Here is a 19378-nt window from a genome sequence, read left to right as displayed (position 1 = left end):
TCTACTTGAATAGTTTCAATTACATGAAAACCTATAGAAAGAAATAAGTAAACTCAGTTTTGATAACAGCTTATAACTGCTCATTTCTCAAGAATTTGCTATAGCTTTTCTCTCAGGTTTCTGTAATCACTCCTTTACGCTTCTGGGTTTTTTTTATACAACTGATCATCATGGCAGGAAAAGTAAATGCACAGATTAGCTTGTTCGAAGTTTCGTTAATTCAAAGCTTATTGTGTCAAAATAATTTTTTTAATGTTGGCTGGAACACAATGTTGTCTGTTAAAGGATGGTGAGGTCCACTCCCAAAGAATGATAGTCTTGTGAGGACCTTGCCTGTTGGAGCTGTGACTTGGGACTGTTTCAATTGTGTTCTACATGTAGAACCCTTTAAAGCAAGGCTGGTAGAGCAGCCTTTGGGAAGGAGAGGCAAGAAGCCTTCCAGTGGAAGAGTGGCACTTAGCTACTCCAAAAAGCAGTGTCAGTCAAAGCAGAATGTTTACTTAGTGTCTTTCTCCCATTTCTGTGGCTCTGGTTTCTTTTGTTGGGGCTTATTACTCTTCAATGTGTCTCAAAATACAGAATCAACTCTCTGGCAAATTGAACAATACAATAACTTCTGTTTTATGAGGAGATTGTTTTCCCTGGAAGGTCCCACAGCACCATCTAGTGCCATCCTGTCCTAGTGCCACATGGCTTTGTGGGAGCAGAGGTGCTTAGGCTGGCATGCTTTGCTGGGAATGGCTTCTTAGTAATTTAAATTCAGATTAGTCTGTGGCTTGGCATAGATCCAAATACAGGGGAAATTTAGATTCTTTTTGACTTTCTTCTTCACGAAAACAAACTTAAAAATTTGGTCAAAAATTACCTTTTCTTATGAAACATGTTTGTCACTACATTTTTATTTTCTTTGTACAGTACAAAGGAGAAATAGTGGTGCATCCTTAACACTACACTAATATACTTTGCACCTAAAGTACACCCCAACACATGTAATTAAGTTTATTATGTCCTTATTATATCTTAAACCCTTTTTCAAGGAAGGGCTGGGTTTACAGGTGCACATACCCTAATCCTACAAGCTTTGTGCCTTTCCTCCTCAGTCCCACTGAGGTCATGCTCATATGGTGTGGAACCTGCTTGTGGTGGTAGAAATTACAAGATTGTGTCCAAGTGATTTTTGCAAAGACAAAGGGATCACTCTGAAAATAGTAAGGGTGTGAATGATTGAAAAGTTCATTCTTACCTTTATGTCTCCTCTAACCAAGGTATGCTTAATGCCAGTGTATAAACCCATATCCTGACATACAGAATCTTAGTGATCTTGTTTTCTGCTGACATCCCGTGAGAAATTTATTTGAATAGGAACAGACAATGGTTTAATCATCCGGAATTAGGAAAAATGTTTGCATAGGATGAAATTTTAAAAGGCTCCATTGAGGTGGAAGGTAAAAGGAGAGGAATAAAATCTTGAGGCCAGGAGTGATGGTCAGCAAAAGTAACTGAAGAGGAAAAGGAAAGAGGTAAAATGTAGCTCCAGCAAGGTCGACAGTATCCTTGAACTCATTGAAGATAGCAACAAGAGAGCCAACTTAAATGTGTTGCACAAGAAAAAATTACAGGAAGGTGTTACAAGTGTGGTGGGTATGTCTTGATCCTGTTCCAGAGTGTGAGCGAAGACCACTGGAACCTCCTCCGTCGCACACAAAGCTGCTGCGGAGAGGGTGCAGCACTTGTGAAGTGTGGCCAGAAGCAGCACCCGGGATCCCACCTGTTGTAGAAGCTGTTCCATACCCTGCCAGCCAGCTCCCAGCTAACTCATGGTTTCAGATTGTTTGGTGGAAGCAGTCATTTCCACCTCTGATTGAGACATGTGTTGTATTTTGTGCATCATTCCAGATATTACTCCTGTATCACCTGCAAAGCACCAAGAAGTTTTCCTAGTTGCTTTAGAGCTTCAGGGTCCTTACTGCTGTGTTCTGAACTGTTCTGCTGCTGTGTAAGAAACACATTTCTAATGTGTTTAAGATGCCCTCTGCTGGGAAAGCCAGGCAAACTGGGCTTATCTCTAGTTTTGCCTTTCTAAAATACCCTTTTTTTATTCTTGGCTTAATGCTCAATCTGATACCAGAAACTCCCCCCTCAACCTTACTGAAAAAAATGCTATCTCCTTTTGGATTTATTCTTTACACTTCATCTGTGACAAGTGTGGTAGTGTTACTGCTGGTAGCTCAGATCGCAACATTTCTTGTTTCTCTGATCTGTTTTGTTGAAAGAACTGAACTCTGGCTGCTCACATTCCTTTTGATTCCATTTTTTCACGCTTGTATAAAATGTAGGCAAGAGGAACATCTGCAAATAATAATTATTAATAGATACTGGAAATGTTTTTGATTTCTACTGTTATCTGATGCTGGTACATTTTTAAATAGCATTCTTTTTTTTTTCATATTAATGTCCATTCCCACAATTGGAGGCACTAGATTAATATGACAGAACAAAGGTGATGCAATGTCTGGAACAACTCACAAAGTCCTCTGCATAATCTTATAGGTGATATGAAATCTGGTTTATTTTGCCCCTGCTGATAAATCAAAAGCCATTTTGACATAGTGCTTCTAATTTCACAGTTTTGTTATTAAAATCTAGTATTGGCCTAATTGAATGAGTTACAGCTGTTGTTGTGGGCTTTATTTCTAACTGTAGTTGAATTAGGGTTACATAGAATTGTAGTTTTGATTTTGTATTGTAGTTTGTAATCCTGGTAGGCTACAATATTTATCATTTTACCAAAAATGTGTGAACTTAACTTCACGTTCTTTTCAATATCTTTTCAGATTTTCCTATTATTTATTATGGGGAGAATGAGTGTATTAATCATCCTCAAAAGCATCAGTTCATAAGCCTTTGTTCTCCCCAGCTTTCAGAATAGTAATTTCATATAGAATAAGACAAAGAGCTAAATTACATATTTTATTTTGAATAATTGCAGTTGTATAAGTCTTCTCAAAACCAACAATGTCATTAGAGTAACTGACAGAAGAGGGAAGACTTTTACACTTGAAGTTATTTTGAAAATAATTGAATTGAAAACGAAAGGCAAGTAATTATCTGACACCAGGAGCTTCTGTGATGTCCATGGGGGAGCAACACAGGGATACAAGTTGCATCTTGGGGAAATGACTGAAATTACAAGAATATGAGAAAGTTGTAATTTATCTATGAGATTGCAAGAGATAAAGTCAAACATTTATGTCATTTACATGGGGACAAAGTTAGAAATGGGGGAAACATGTTTTTTTGTGGAAACCAATTTCAACCTCTCCATCAACAGAAATTTGTCATCTTTGCTGCCATCTTTAAGTAAATCAAATGAGCAGCATAGCTTGTATAGCCATGCTTAGAAAAATGTTAAAAGCTGCTTAAAGAACCCATAAAAATATAGTCTCTCGAGGCTCCTGCAGCCACTGGATCCAAATACGAAGGCACTGAAATATTTTTGGAATAATTTCAGTTACAAACTTGAAATCTACCTCCTTAAATGATTTAGTACTTCAAAACTGAGATATGTAAAATTCTCAGTTGCCTCTGAAATTGTTATCAGGCCCTTTTCTGTTATGCCACTACTGCATCCAGTGCCTACTTGTGGTTTCACAAGAACTTGCCTGGTCCCAGCCTGACTTTTAGTGGGTTTTGCCCTTCTGGTTTGGAACCAAGTGTGTATATTTCACAGAGGGGATTTTTCTTCATCTGTGGTTTCTGCCAAGAGGTTCTGCATAGATGTGAGGACAGGTGGAAAAAGGGAGAAGACAGCTAATTGCTGAGAATTTTGGTGTGTGAAAGCCATGTTTGAGCAGATGGATGCATTCTATATATGATATTTAAAGTTAAGATTACTGCAAAGCTGCATGACATGGGAGTACACTTGAAATCAATTTATTTGAGATGATGAATAATGTGGTATCACAGGTAATAAACAGTGTATTTACTCAGGGGTGATGCTGTGAAGTGGAACTGTGGAGCTGTGATCAGACTGAGGGGTGAGGGTAGTGGGAGTCTTGTGCTCCTTGATTTGAATAGTCTGAGAGTTGGCTCTGAGTGCTGCTGTGCTCTTACGATTTCTGTAAATTCCATCTTCTAGAGGCAGGGTTCTCTTTTTAAAATGTAAAACATTATAAAGTTGTCTGCAAACTTGTTAAAAATAAAGGAAAAAGTTTGAAAACACACTTCCATGCACAAAATCAAGGGAAAAAAAAAGACATAAGAAATAGAAATAACACTTTTTTTGACATTAAGTTTCACTCTTATTGTAATCATAAAAACTACAGTTTTGGATTTGGAACATTGGTTTGTTTGTTTGTTGGGTGGTGAGGTGGGGTGCGCAGGCCAGGGTTTTTTAATGTTATTAACTCCATACTCTAAGCAACTGAGCTAATTGTGGTTTTTTTTTTGGCTGACCTTTCTTTTCCAAAAAGTGCCAGCAACTCTTGAAGTAAAGTTGTTTGAGAAACACTGCCATACACAGAAGAAGACTGAGGTTAATTTCTCATTTGTGCTTGTCTTCTGATGAAATTATCCAGTGTTCATAAGCTTTTTTCTCACACCTTACCCTATCAGCAGCATGGAAATGCTGCCCTGTAAGTTTTTATGTAACACTGCTTACACTTCTGCTTCTTTTGTATCCTGTTCTCATGAAGCATTCAGCAACCTCTGTAGCATTAAGCACAAGTAGGTAATTGATTTCAGAAAATACACATTTATTCAGAACCTTGGTTACAAACCCCTTTATTTCCTTTCTAGCCCTGGTTCTTTAGACAAATCAGATGTGACTTTGGTTAAGGTTTTTCTCACTAGCAGTTGCCATATGCGTGTCATATTGATGACCTGTAAGAATGATGAAAAATTGCAAGGGAAATGTGTGGGTAAAGGAAACTAAGGAAAGTTCACATGTATTTCATGCCTCATTACAATAATCCCTACTTGTCTTCTACCATGTGTCCCTCTGGATCTGTGCCCACCTCCTTCTTCCTATTTGCATAATTTCATTCTTAATGATTTGCCACCATAGTTTCAAATTCATTAGGTGACTTCCCTTCCCTGTCTGATTTGGCAGCCAATTCCATGTATTGATTTTATATATTCTTTTGGAGGATAAGCACCTCTTAATACCTGTTCTACAGCAATGCTGTACTGGATGGAACCTATAGAAAACCTCTTAGCAATTTTATCTAATCAAAGCAAATAACAATTAAAGGGATCTCCAAGTACATCCTTGCTGTTTACATGTGTGTTCATGTACATGTTTGCACACACAAACCTGTATTTAAACTCTCTTAAATAAAATTGGTTTCATGATCTTTACTGTGGGGAGATGTTTCCAAGTATCTGACTCTTCAGAATCCTGTGTTGTATCAGTGTCTCATGTCAGGCTGAGATTTTTTTTTCCTGCCCTTTCCACTAAAATCATTGAAATATATTCAGTCAGTCTTTCACATCAGAGGTGTAAATGGATTTCTTGAAAGTTTTTCTGCAGATAGCGAACGCAGTCACTTTACAACTTTGACTCCATTGTGGGCAGCAGTTGGGAAGCCTAACACTCCACCCGAACTTTGAAGATGCTAAAACTGTGTAATGACCTTGCATTCTCAAGGGCAGATGCTCAGCTTTTGCTGGAAGTGCTAATCTACAATTTGTTTGTCTCCATACACTATGTATTTGACAGCACTTGCCTGGCAGGGCAGGGAAAAGCATTGTCAAATTTAGTTCCATTTTCCTCTCTGATGGTCTCCGTATCCAATGGACTTAGAAATGGTCATCTTTATTTTAATTTTTAGCTTCTTTTGTGTTTCTCAGCCAGTTGCAATCTTAGAAAGCAGCTACAGCGCCAGTGTTAGAATATTTTCATCTTCGTGAAGCCTCTGCTGTAGAGTGTGCTGGGCTCTGGAGTAACTGTTTTCTTCCACATTTTCTTTATTCTTAGTGAATCAGACTTTGGGCTTTACCTTCAAAATGTAAATTGTCTCCTGTATTTTCTGTCAGTAGGCTTTAGATTTGAAGTTATTTGTTATTCTTTAGTGGGTATGAATTGAGATGCATCACATAATGCTCACGAGCACAATGAGGAGCATGTTCCTAGTGAAGAGGTGATGTGTCAAAGCAAGGTGCTGTGTGCAGGGAAAGGTAATGCCTTTTGTTAGACACATAAACCATGGCTGGGTAAGCCCTTCTTCATGTCTGGAGCAGGAACCTGAAGAGAAGGGCTTCAGCTCATAAAAGCACATCAGTGTTTTCAGGTTAACCTGTAGATAGGCTTTGCATCCCCAAAGTCTGTTCTTTAGCAGTTCCATCAGTGGGTTGGGTAACAGAGGTTCCCTCCCTGAATAAATCGTGCCTTGCTTGCCCCTGTAAACCATCAGCCACCACTGCACTACTGACTGAAGAAAAAAAACCCTTTGGTTTTAATGTAAACCCTGTGGTTTTTCAAACTGGCACTCCCTATCAACATAAAATATTAGCATCAAATTACTCTGATTCAGCAACAGCATCTATTTTTAAATGTGAACTTGTCTGTTCTGTCAGGTAATTGTTTAGCTTCCCAGGGAATTGTGTGTGTGTTGCAAATGGAAAAGTTCAACCTTGTAAATCCTTTCTGTGGTGAGGCAACAGGAAACCCACTTCTGATTATTAAGATCACCGGGTTTAACAGCAAAATTTAGTAACAAATTGCTAAAATTGACCTTTTGAATGCTAGAATTGCAGCATGCTCATTCAGGAATCTCTTTATGATGTATAGGACGATTCTCTCACTCTCCACTTACAGAATTGCAAGAAGTGTTACTGTCACAGAGGTGCAGTTTCCTTTTGTGGCACATGCTTTGAATTAGCAGTGGCTGTTGCCCACTGTGTTAATATCAGCAAGCTTCTAAAGTAATTAAGTAGCAAGTCACAGCTCCCATCCCAAGGAGGAAGGACACCATCTTGATTTATCAACAAGATAAAGAGAAAGGTTGGGTTGGTTTGGCTTTTTTTTTTTTTTTTTTTTTTTTGTAACATAGAAAACCTCACTGAGGCATGAAGCACATAAGAAATAGCTAATGGTGCTGAATCAAGGAGTTTGTTCAGGTTCAGAGGAGAGCTGGCTGTGCTCTCAAGCTGGTGCTGTGCTCTCTTCTTCCTACACTCAATGCTCAGTTGGAGTATGGGATGCTTTCAGATCAACTCCTGCTCCATCCATGCTCCTCCTCACCTATGCAAAAGCCTGAAGGTGGAACCCTGCTGCAGTGGTTTTCTATCATCCCAAACTTGGAGGAGGCTAAGGGAACACTCAGGCACTTGGTAATGTCTGGTGGTATTTGGGGTGTGCAGTGTAGTTGTGGATGGGGAAAGGGCAAGGTCTGGCTCAGGTACTTGTAGCAGCCATCCCTAAAAGCTGGAGTTTGGTTGCTCTGATGCAGTAACTGTGTTGTTCCCTGCATTACACAGATCTTGCAGTCAGTTCTTCCTCATAGATTCTGCTGTATGCAAATGTCAGTTCAGCCCTTGATGCCTCCTCCCTTCCTCAACTTTTGTTTCTTCCTCTCCAGCTGCTGTACTTGAGCACCTATATTTCTTTATATCTGTTATCTGCATTTTGGTCTAGACCTCCTGTAAATAGTGAGTGACTCCCTGAAGCAATTCTTACTGCTTCTACTTCTCTTTTCAGTCTTTTATGATCTATCTCAATTGTGACATTTGCAAAAAGATAAATTATTATGGATAGCTGGGCTGTGGGGCAGTCAGATATGGCATGTATTATTTATTTTGAAATACATTTTTAAATTCTGCAGAGGCTTCAAGTTGCACAGCTTAACTGTTGCCTCCTTGATCTTTCCTGTCTGCTATAATTTGTGGCATTTATTTGTTGCACTTTGTTTTAGGAACACAATAGGAACTCTCTGTGACTGATAGTCCATCTGGATCTGTGATTTTTTGTGGACCCAGAAAGCAAATACAAAACTAGTTGTTTCAAGTCTTTCTTTATATTTTCTTCCAAGAGATTGAAGTAAAGCCATGCTACTCAAGTTAAGTGAAAAGTAGGGGACAACTTGGTTTTTTTGTTCAATTATTTTTCACTTGCAGCTAAATAAAACATAAAATAAATACCCTTTTAGATAAATGTGAGCATGTTTTGGACCTTGGTCCTTTAAAAATAATTTGTGAATAGCTGAGAAGCTAGCTATTCCTGTGACCTATCTGGATGAAAAATATTCCTGGCCTAGAGAAGTTTTGAGCCAGCTCTATGAATTAGCGTGCATTAAATGATGGACTCATTTTATTGAGCAATAATAAAATATTGAAGTCAGATGGAAGGGTGATGGGGAATTGCTGTTTGCAGCTATGAAAGTGATGCATGTCATATTAACTCCCATCCCAAACAACTCATTCTAAGATTTGCTTTCATGAAACTTAAAATCCTCTATTTTGTCCAATCATCAGCTTTAAACCTGTTCCTTGTCAGTGAAGACAACAAATCTTTTTGCTTGCATCTGCCTGGGGGATGTGGAAAGCTGAGGTGGTCCTGTGTGATTAAATTAGATGAAAGACTTGCCTTCTACCAGTGAGACATGAAGTCTAATCAAGTGAAATGAGTTTTGAGATCTCAGCTCATTTCCTTGGGGAATATCTGCTTACATTACACAGTCACGACACCTAATTCATCACAGTTGATGCAGCTTCTGCTCAGAAGAGGACCTGGGACTGAGTGGCATGGGACTTGATCAAGTCTCTCCCTGAGGAGGAGCTGCTTAGTGAAGTTAAGATAGAGCACACTGAGGGGAGAGTTTTAATATGTCTTTTTTTTTAAATAAATGATCTATATTTCTGTGTATCAGAATATATATCTGTATATTTTAGAACAGAGGGACTTAGATGCAAAAAGTTAAAAAAAGGTACTTGGTACTGAGTGTAGTTTATAAAATGATTGCTGCATAAATGTTAAAGAACATGCTCAGTGAAGAGCGAATTGAGCTTGTTACTTAATTTCTATGATGTTCAATTATGTTTGTGTATTTCCATGTACTAAGGTAAGAAAGTAAATATTTTTCTGCCTCCCTGACTAACATAATGTTTTTGTTTGTTTCTTCCAGGGCATTGTTATAACTCCACTTCTGCTTTTGCTTTTTGTAAGTATCATGATATTAATATATCTTTTACTGTAATCTTGCCCCTATTAGATGTTATGTTTAAGATGCAAGTTTGGATGGTTTTCACAATGCATAAATGATGAAGAATATTTTTCTGGTCAATATTTGAAATTAGCTGCCTCCCAGGAAGGCCATCAAAATGTATCATAGTGTATGCAAACACCACCTACACTTCATCTAAGATGACCAAAAGCTGTTACTCTTAAAGAAGTGTAAAATCATATGCTGTTAGTCAGGCTGGGTAAAATACAAACACTTGCCAGGTAAGGAGATAACTCAGGAGAGCTCTTGGCGTGCTTTCACTTGCAGGAGCTGGACAGGATTGCACTGATCTGAAGTGGATGAGAACAACTGGAAAAGCACTACTCAGATAAACACAGCCTTGCTTTTGGGCAACTAAGCCCATGGGTATTTTTGTGGTAGAGACAAGACAAATTACTGGAGCCCCTGTGCATCACTAAATGTAATGCTGTTTCGTTCCTGTTAGTTCAATTGTTGCCCTTCAGTGAGGGCCTTGGATCCTTGCAGCTCGTGGTAGAGAGAAAGGGAGGACACCAAGCTTTATCTTCATGTTTTATAAAGGCATGGCTATTAGCATACAATGGAGAGGCTTTTGCAGGTGTGTGGTGGTGTTTAGTAAATCCCCGGTGAGATAGGAAGTCTTGGTGCTTGAGGATTTGCTGGCTTGAGGATAACTGGTGTGGTGTGGTGCAAGCTGCTGAGGGCTATGGCTTTGTGAAGCACTTCAAGAATTTCAAGGAAGACATAAATATTCTTTTAAGTTTGTCTTTCTGTTGGCTTTGTATGTGTCTTGGTTTGGAAAGACAGGTGTCTGCTAAGGAAGGCAGGAGCCTCCCCTGAAATGGAAAAGCGTAATGCCCCTCCCTCTGAATTGTTATAAATTTGAAATTAAGGGGGGCTCTCAGGCCAAAATATGGATGCAGGAATAACAGTTCTTTATTAAGGAAGAAAAGAAAAAGATAAAATAAACAATGCAGTAAACCAAAACAACACTGACAGAGTCAGGATACAACCTGACACCCTGTTAGTCAGGGTGTTGGCAGCAATCCAGTTGCAATTGTGGCTGCAGTCCTCGTGGAGTGTCAGGTGTGGTTCTGTTGGAGCAGTGATCCTGTAAAAGGATGTAGTCTTCCTTTGAAGATCCAGTGGAAGAGGCAGCTGTTCCTCTGGGAAATCCAGTGGAGAAGCCATACTGGTGTTCCAGAAACTCAAGGTTGTATCCAGGTAGGAATGCTTGGCTCCTCCCTCTGGGCAGAGCATCTCACAATGGGATGCTGCAACTTTTATCAGTCATGCAGTGACATTCAATAGGCCATTAACAGCCGATGTCACCCGAAGGGAGGATTGGTTGTGGAAGAGATAAGAAAAACTGCCCACTTAACAGAAGACAGCTGCCATACAGATGGCAAATGGAATACATCTTGCCTTGCACTCTGGGACAGTATGTAAGTCAGCACACTGGAAAGGGGGGGAAGTGAGAAGTTGGTCTGAAACAATTTGTAAGTGGCATGCAAGGGATGCACTGTTTATAGCAGGGATGCTTAAGCAACATATGGGCTATATACGAATATAGCAGTATAAACTGGGATAAATAGCACTGTGAGAGTGGCTGTAACATCAACTACTGCCTCAGTATAACTGTGTGGGAAGAGTTTTATTTTACTAGAGCAAATTGCAATTCACTGACGTAGCTGTGTTTACACACAAACTGCTTTGACCATATTATATATATTGATACACATCAGCAAAGCTTTCTCAGTACACCTGGGACCATAGACTTACTGTAGGTTGAAAAAGATAACTTTTGTTTAAAAAAAGACAAGTATTTTGTTATTCTTGCATTGAATATGTTGATTCAGGATGATCTGCTTTGCTGTTTTCCAATCCTCTTCTCTCCTGTATATAGAAGCTGTTTCTTCCACAGGCATTCATTCAGAAAACTATGCCCTTGTTTCTAAGTGAAACTTCAGCTCTTTTTACTTTTGCTCACTGGCAGCTTTCCCCGTGCTCTACCTCACTGAGTTTGGTGCACTGAATAGTCAAAATGGGTATTTTCTGCAGAAACTGGAATGTTAAGGAAAGATCTGTGTGTCTTTTCAAGCAAGATAAAATTCTTTTCTTTGGTGTCTTTATAGGCAGATAACAAGATAGTCTGCCCCATAATTCCCTCTTCTCAGAAGAGGTGATAAAACTTCATGTGTGCAAGAACAGGAAGGCAAATCATGTCTCTGTTCTTCCTGCCAGCCCTGGAAAGATTTGTATGAGAAGTGTGTAAAATTCACATTAATTGTTGGGTGGTTTGTAACATGACTTGAACTTGTTCTTCTTGAGGAAGATACACACATGAATTGCTTTGTCATCAGAGTGATAAACAAACTAGTCTGGGGATGAGGGGAGTTACAAAACCTGTGGGTTTTTGTCACAGATCCCAAAACCTGAGGACTGCTCTTGTGCTATGTAAATATTTAAAACTTCTTGAGGTCTTTGTTGAGGGTTTCACAGATGAAGAGCAGTATTCTGGTCAGTCCAGCAGCACAGTTTGCTAAGATGAGGTCTCCCTTCTCTGAAGGTTCAGTTTATCCAGTGGTAGATATTTAGAAGAGCTGAATGTGCAACCTCGAGTTTCATGTCCTGTGACAGTCTGTGGTTTGGACTGCTGAAACCTTTTTTTTTCTGTGAACCTCTCTAGTTTTCCTCTGAGTTTCCTTGATGCATATGGCCTGGTGAACACATAGTGGAATCAAGCACACAATTCACATGTTTCTGTATGCTTGCTTAAAACCTGCAGCTTTGTCATTTCATATGGTATTGTGGAGTTACTGTGGAATGAGAAACACGGACTAGAGGAGTCCTGGTTTTCTTCTCTGAACCATTCAGCAGTTTAGTCATGCAATTTAGCCTTAATGCTTAATTAATACAGGGTGAAACTTTCAAGTTTCAAAATAAAACTTCCATTTACCTCTACAATAACGGAACTGAGCTGCTGAATGCTATTCATGGACCTTTCAAGTCAATGTCATCAAGGAATTTTAATTCCTGTCTGGTACTCACAAGCATTAACTCTTCTACTGAGTTGTGCTGTGATAGTCTGAATGCTCTGTTACATTAGTGTTCGTATTTGTTATTCTCCCTGTGTACAGTGCATAAAATACCTTTAGTGCTGCCAGAAATAAAACACATTGTTGTCTATTAGCTTGTTTTTGTAATATAGCTTAACCTGAGGTAGTAGTTATTGTTTATATTTTGCCCTGTGTGCACCAGAGAATATAATGTTCTGAGCTGCCTTTTTGTTCATAATTGCCCAGTAATGTAAATATAAATTGTCTAAACAACATTGATAAAGGCATGTAGAAGCTATAATAAATAATGCATTTAATGCAAATAATTTATCATTTTAAGTGAATGGTGTTGAAGAGGAAGTCAGTTACATTTCTGAAAAGTATATTTCTGCTATGAAACTTCTGGTGTAAAGCTTACTCAAAATTAACATTCTAAGAGGTTCAGGATAATTTAATGAAGCCTTAAACACTGTGCCTGTAATTACTGCAGTGTATGAGGATGCTTAGCTAAACTTTATAAAGAATATCTGACTTTGTCACAGATACCTCTGATTAACATTTTGCCTAATAAGAAGCTATTTGATCTTTCTTCCCAGACATGTTAATCAGCAATATCATCATCCTTATGTTAACCCTTGTTATTAACAGTTAATATGCTGTATTCCCAGAAAAGATGTTAGAAATGGCCAATGTCCCATAAATTGTATATAACTGGGGCTCATATATGTGGTGAGCAGAAACAAAGCAAGTTAAATCAGTTTCACATTAGCATGAGGTTATGCTGTTTGATATTTCTTTGCAGCATTCTGCAATGCTTCATTAGCAATGATTAGGAGGCTGTGTGCCAAAGCATTCAGAGAGTGAGGCTGTCCATCTCCCTCTTGTCACTTAGCACACTTAAAGAGAGCTCAATCATGACAATTTTTAAAGCAGAAAAATAAGTTTTGTTTTCTCCAAGGTTAGTTATCAAAGTAGCAGAAGTCTTAAGTGTGTGAATCTATGTACTTCTTTTGAAAGCCATCAAAAATATTTGAGATTAGTCAGTATTTTACATTTTTATGTACTTCACATTCTTCAGAAGCATGTCGGCAGAGCAGTTAATGTGGAATGTAAAAGACCCCATACGAAATTAATATATATTTTTAAAGATACACTTGGCAAACTTTCTATGCGGCTGTCAGGTATTACTCCCCCATTAGCTCTTTTGCCAATAAAACTACCGTTTGTGTCAAAAGATAATCTTTCCAAGGCTTTATCAGCTTACTCCTGTTCTTTATTTCTGAAGTTTTATGTTGGTGTTGTAGTGGTGATGTCATAAGTACTAGAAAGTAGCACTGCTGAAATAATTCAGGAGTAGACAAGTGAAGGAAATCTGGTGCAAGTAGCACAGAGAAAAGTGAAATAAATAAAGTGAGTGAAATTAGAAGCTGATTCAAATGCTGAAGAGCTTTCACTTGTATTCACAATCTTTAAATTAAAATATGGGTCCAAAAGTTGTTGATACTTCTCAGATTTTTTACCAAGTCTACTCCAATCCAGTTAATTCAGATAAATCTGTTTATTGAAAGGAGCTGTCAGTACTTTTTTGTTTTTAAACAGAACTTCTACACACTTCTACTATGCCTTGTTTTTCTTCTGAAGCACTTGGTAAATGAGAGTTGATACCAGTCAAATGAATCGTTAAATATGCAAATATCTTAGTAGCTGGAAAGCCTTGGAAGTTGATAAGGAAGTGCAGCTAATGGATTTCACTGGTATGTGACAAAAGGCTGATTACAGTGGGGAGGGGAAGGGAGGGGGAGCAGCACAGTGCATTAGCTATTAACAGATCAACTTATTCATGTGGAAGATTTAAAGTGCATCATTATTTCTACCTGGTTATTTACCTCACTGTTTCCTTTCTTCTTTAATCATTGGGAAAACAAAATTCTCTGATCTGATCCAAACTCTTTACAATTAACTAGAACTTTTCAATGACTGCTGTAAAATATTTACTTAATCATTTTACTGCTTTTTTTCACATGCACCTTTTATGGCTTTGTTATTTAAATTGGAGCAAGTAATAGGGACCCTCCTTGTTCCTGACTCACACACAAAATACTGTAGGTTTTTCTAGGTCCTTTTCTACATGTTATTGCTCTTGAGATTTTCATCTATGTAAGACTAGGAGAGCCTTTTAAATGCACAACCTGCTTCAACATGGGCAGAAGTTAACCGGACATTTTTAATAGGATCATAGAACCAGGCTACCAGGAGAATCCCATCCTGACTCACCCAATCCATCTCTTTTCCATGCTGTGCAATTCACCTCAAAACTGAACATGATCCAACCTAAAACTAAGGATTTTTGCTCTGCCTCCACCCTTGCGGTACTAGAAACTTGTGTCTCTGATGAACAGAAAACTAATTTCCATTAAGTACTGGTTAAGGATGTGTAATCCATTTGTCTTTGTTGCCAGTGTTATACAATTGAATAGCACTTCTCTGAAATTAATCAGCCTGGCTCTTTCTCTTTTCCAGCCTCCAGTCAGCTAGGCTAAACAAGCCATACATTTCTAATCTTTAAATTCATAAAACAAATCCCTTAATCTGAGGTGTTTTGTGCACCTGCTCCAGTTTTAATTCCTTCTTCAGCCCAGGAATGCAAATCCTGCACAATTATGCAATTTACTTCACCAAGGGCTTATCCAGGCCTCATGCAACATCTCCAGTATCCCCTATCTTGACTGATTTATTTCTTCTGGTACATCACAGTTTTCTTTTTCCTGGATAAATAATATTCATGGTTCTTAACTACCCTGTATTGATGAATCTATGTCTTTCCAGCTAGTCAGGCCCTTGTTTGCAGCAGAATTTTTGGATGCTAGTCCTTAAGTCCCTGCTCTCCAAGGGTATTACACTAATTCCCATTTAGGTGTTTCTGGGTTGTAAACTTGATCTTGTTTCTGTACATTAACCCTCCAGATCATTGCACCACAGTTAAGTGGAAGAGTAGCTCTGGTGTATTTCAGATGAAGAATATCTATGGTTATTTTTACTGCTCTATAAACGGCTTTAAAATCCACAGGTGTGTTTGGATTGGCTTGGTATTTAATGTGTCATAGGGGAGCCCAAAGGGGATTAGTCATCTGTACTCACTTTAACAAGGGAAACCTGAAATATACAGTCTCATTGCCCCAGCCAGGAAATTTAAAAAAAAAAAAAAAAAGTAATGATTGTCAGCTTTTGTTTTTCCATACTTCTGAATGCAAAACTTTGATTTTTTTTATTTGGCAACAGAACTGGAGAGTGTATGTAGACAGATACTTTTTCATTTGTGCCAATTCAACTCCCACAGCCACACAAGCTGTGTGGCTAAGCATACATAGAATATATAAGCATATATAGAATGTGCAAGAATTTGCAAAATATATCTAGGTATTTAGCAGAACTGGGGGATTTAAGTTTATTATTCTTAAGAATAATAGTGAAAGATCTCTTTGTTAAAATGCATGACTGTCAAAGCATCACATGCCATCTCTGTTTGCCCCTTTCTGAGGCAAGAGACAATTTGCAGGTTTTGACAGGTTTAATTAAAACCTTTATTTTTAAATTTAAACATGTCCTGTAGAAACTCCATTCTCAGTGATATGCCTCCCTTTCCCTTCCACCCGTTCCAGGTGGATTATTTCAGTAGCAGTCAATGACTCTTGGTCAGTGCTGGCATCTCTTGCACGGCTTCTGTGCCTTACCGAGATGTTGGAATGCTGTGCGTGTAACTGCCTGTAAAGCAGGGGGGTGGGAAGGACACCCAGTGACCTCTCAGCTCTGCTTAGATGTTATGTGGGAATGATCTCTTTCGACCTCCTGCCTGAAATCTGGAGCTGGGCACTGTGGAACTCAGACGAGCACATCAGCACTCTTCCATCTGCTCCCTGCTTCTCAGAGCCTCAGCATCGTTGCTGCCCATGGTGGTTCCCATCACAGGATTTCCATTTCTGGGATACTGAGGCAGACGTGGTTATTTTTCTGCTCTACCATAACATGCTGCAACGACTGGGTGAGGGTAAGGGCTCTAGAAGTAGTCCAAAGCAAGGGAGGGTTTTGTTCAGCATTGCCCTTCATCACTAAACTGGATGCCATCCACATCTTTTCCAAAAGTGCATTGCTTTCCGTGGCCTTTATGTAATGGGCCGGTCATCCCCAACAGGACGTAAAGGGATTGAGGCATGAGGTGTTCCAGACAGGCCTCTGAGGCAGCTGGATCTGGGCTGGGTTAGGGGAATCAGCAGTGGTGACAATGCAGCCCTGAGTGCAAAATTTAAAGGGGGTGTCAGAGTAGCCAGACCTTTCCACCAGAATGTAGAAAAGAAAAGGTTAAAATTGAATATCTTGTGTAAAAGAGCAGCCAGTAGTGCCCCTCCCCATCAGTTCTGCCCTCTTTTCACCCCTGCCTCACTATCAGTTCTGCCCTCTTTTCACCCCTTCCTTCTCAGTGCTCAAAAACTGTTGAGGCTGAAGCTGGTTGATGATGTGTAAAGAGCACAAAGATACAACCTGAGGAAGCATTAATTGCAGGAGAGCACTGGGAGAGTAAAAGCTGCCTCCAAAGGACAGCCTGCTCCAAAGTGGACGCAATGTGTGCAGGACATGAGTCACTGGGCTGTAATTTGGTGGGACTGGGATGATGTGTTTCTTCTGAGTCTATGGCAGTGTAGATGTGGGAACACCCACTGTGATACCTGCCTGGTCAGCCAGAAAGATGAGGATGGAACGTCTGGCTTGTGGAGGCAGTCTAGGCTGGGAGATGGAATTGTCTTGTTTTTTATGCAAGGGAGTTTGGGTTTTGCTCTTTGTTTTTTTCCATATCCAGTTAAATATAGCCTTTTAATTAAGGATAAGCCAGTGTTTCTACCACAAACTTATAAAGAAACACACTAAATTATTTGTTGGGTTTTTTTTAAAACAGGCAGTCTCTTGAGAAGAAAGGTCTAGGACTAAATTAGCAAGAATGCTGCAGGTCAGGTTTGAAGTACTGCATGGTGACATAATTGTTTGGGAAGATTTGCCTGGAATTATCTTTCTGCTATCTGAGTTACCCTGCTGAAATCACTCAGATTATTTAAGTAAAAAGTGTCTTTCCCTAATCAAGAATTTTCAGGGTCTTTTTCTTGAATAGTGAGTCCATTAAAGCAGAGCTGCCTTATTACTAAACCTTTAACTGAAATGCTGCTATCCAGAATGGTGTGTAACAATCTTTTCACAATATCAAACTTTTAAAAATGTTCCTAAATAAGCTTGGACAATATGGTAGCATGAAATTTGTGGTTCCTTTTCCATTAAGTGGTGCATTTTATCTTCCATATGTCATTCCAATCAGGTAGGGGCGGTGTTTTTTCAGCTATAAATCAGCAGTTTGATTTCATGATATTTTTATGCCAGTTCTTACAGTATATCCGTTTGCCATTGAAGAAAGGTTCATTTTTAGGCATAAAGATTATTATAACAAGGAGAGCAGCCAAAGATAATCAGCCATTTTAACATAATACTAGTTTCTGTGCAATGAACATCATCTAGGTAGTTCTTACACAAAACTTTCATGATAGCTAATGGAGCACAGAACTTAGCTTGATCCAACTAAAACCTGAGAGAAATCCTATTTATTCATTCAGACAGATTATTTGCATTCTGTAAGTGTGTAGGAAGGTTTGATTGACATTATATCAAGGTTTTTGTTTCCTCAATGCTCACTCCTCTTTCTCAAAACAAGTGTGGCAAACATATCCAAAAGATATGTTCAAAGGAACTCTGGAGCCCAGGCAATTTCTGAGAGTCCATGGGACACTTAGAGTTGTGAGTCTGATGAGTTTTCATGCTACAAATGTTGAGAAGGCCCTGGTCAAAATATGCTTCCATTAGTTTTGGGGTCTGTAGTATTTTTGATTATTTGTGGTTAGCTACCATATGTCCAGAGTCCTTATTTTCTGTGTAATTGAGAAGTTTGTGCCTTCTCTTCAGCCTGTATCTTATCTTCTGTTTCTTTCTCAGGATATAGATTTAAGGTTAAGGTAATGCAATAATTGGTAAACATAATCTAACAGATTTTGATAAAAAACAGCCCACTGAAATTATTGTCAAAGTATACAGAAGGGAAACAAAGTTTAGAAGTCTGTTTGAAGACTTAATATCAGTACCTTTAATTCAGTTTATAATTATCTAAAAAACACAACAAAACAAATACCAAAAGCCCCACATCCAAAGCAGAACATATCCTTGTATATATATACAAAGTGCTTAAAACTTCCCAACAGTTTGAAGACACTACATTTGAAGTAATATTTTAAAAAGCTGGCAAGGCTATGCCTTTTTCAGCAGTGTGTTATGCTGTTGAATAGTTTTTCTTTCCTGACTTAGAAACTGATTATGCATCCACTGAGCATAAAACTTAAAAGTAATGAGCAAAGTCCAATCTACATTTTATAGAAAAGCACAGGAGTCACTGCCAAATTGTCGTAGTTCTGTGAAGCTGTGCATGTGTCCTGGCTTGCTTAGACTGACTCCTCTGTGGCCCAGGCAGACTTTAAAGTTTAAAAATCTTCACTTTCACTTGAAAAGGCTTCCTGGAATACGCAGTAAGTAATGCTTTTAAGCTTCTCAGCACGTAACAATAAGTCCAAATACAATTTGAAAAACTAAGAACATTTAAAATTTCAGAAGCTCCTTACAAGAATTAAAACAACAAGGAGATGATGAGTGGGATGATGGAGGTCTGTGCTATCTGTGGGGAAACACTTAGAGTGCCTTGTATCCCTTGGGAATGTGGCTGCACTGCCAGACTTTGGGTACTTGTGGGTGATCTGAATGCAAGCTTTTACTTGCAAGCTTTTACTTCTCTCTCTTGACCCTGTGGGAAATTTAGGCTCATGTAGTCCCTACCTGCAGACCAAAATTCTCAGCTGTGGTGTCATCTTCAGGTCCCCTCCCATGTGCCCACAACATTAAATTTGGAGGTGATGCTGACAAGATGTTGTAATTTATTAAGCAGTCAGACTGAGTCTTAGCTGATGTTGCCAGTTCAGGTAGCACATAGGAAACAGCTAGATCCTGTATGTTCCTCCCGAGACTCTCCACCCAAAGTGT

The 19378-nt window shown here is 38.9% G+C and overlaps 1 protein-coding gene across 7 annotated transcripts in view; it reads left to right on the top strand.

Moving 5' to 3' along the window:
- The window catches only part of SLC10A7 (solute carrier family 10 member 7), a 138353-nt gene that overhangs the window by 80860 nt on the left and 38115 nt on the right, over positions 1-19378 (top strand). For 6 of the 7 annotated variants that reach the window (XM_068187789.1, XM_068187787.1, XM_068187788.1 and 3 more), the window contains one exon: positions 9123-9158. In XM_068187789.1, the coding sequence (XP_068043890.1) occupies positions 9123-9158 (36 nt within the window). Of the gene's footprint in view, positions 1-6072; positions 6097-9122; positions 9159-19378 lie in introns of those variants that run through there. The other variant, XM_068187795.1, reaches the window with a different exon arrangement.

Source organism: Anomalospiza imberbis, chromosome 4, assembly GCF_031753505.1.
Source record: "Anomalospiza imberbis isolate Cuckoo-Finch-1a 21T00152 chromosome 4, ASM3175350v1, whole genome shotgun sequence".
NCBI lineage: Eukaryota > Metazoa > Chordata > Aves > Passeriformes > Viduidae > Anomalospiza > Anomalospiza imberbis.
This window is presented reverse-complemented; position numbering and strand designations above follow the sequence as displayed.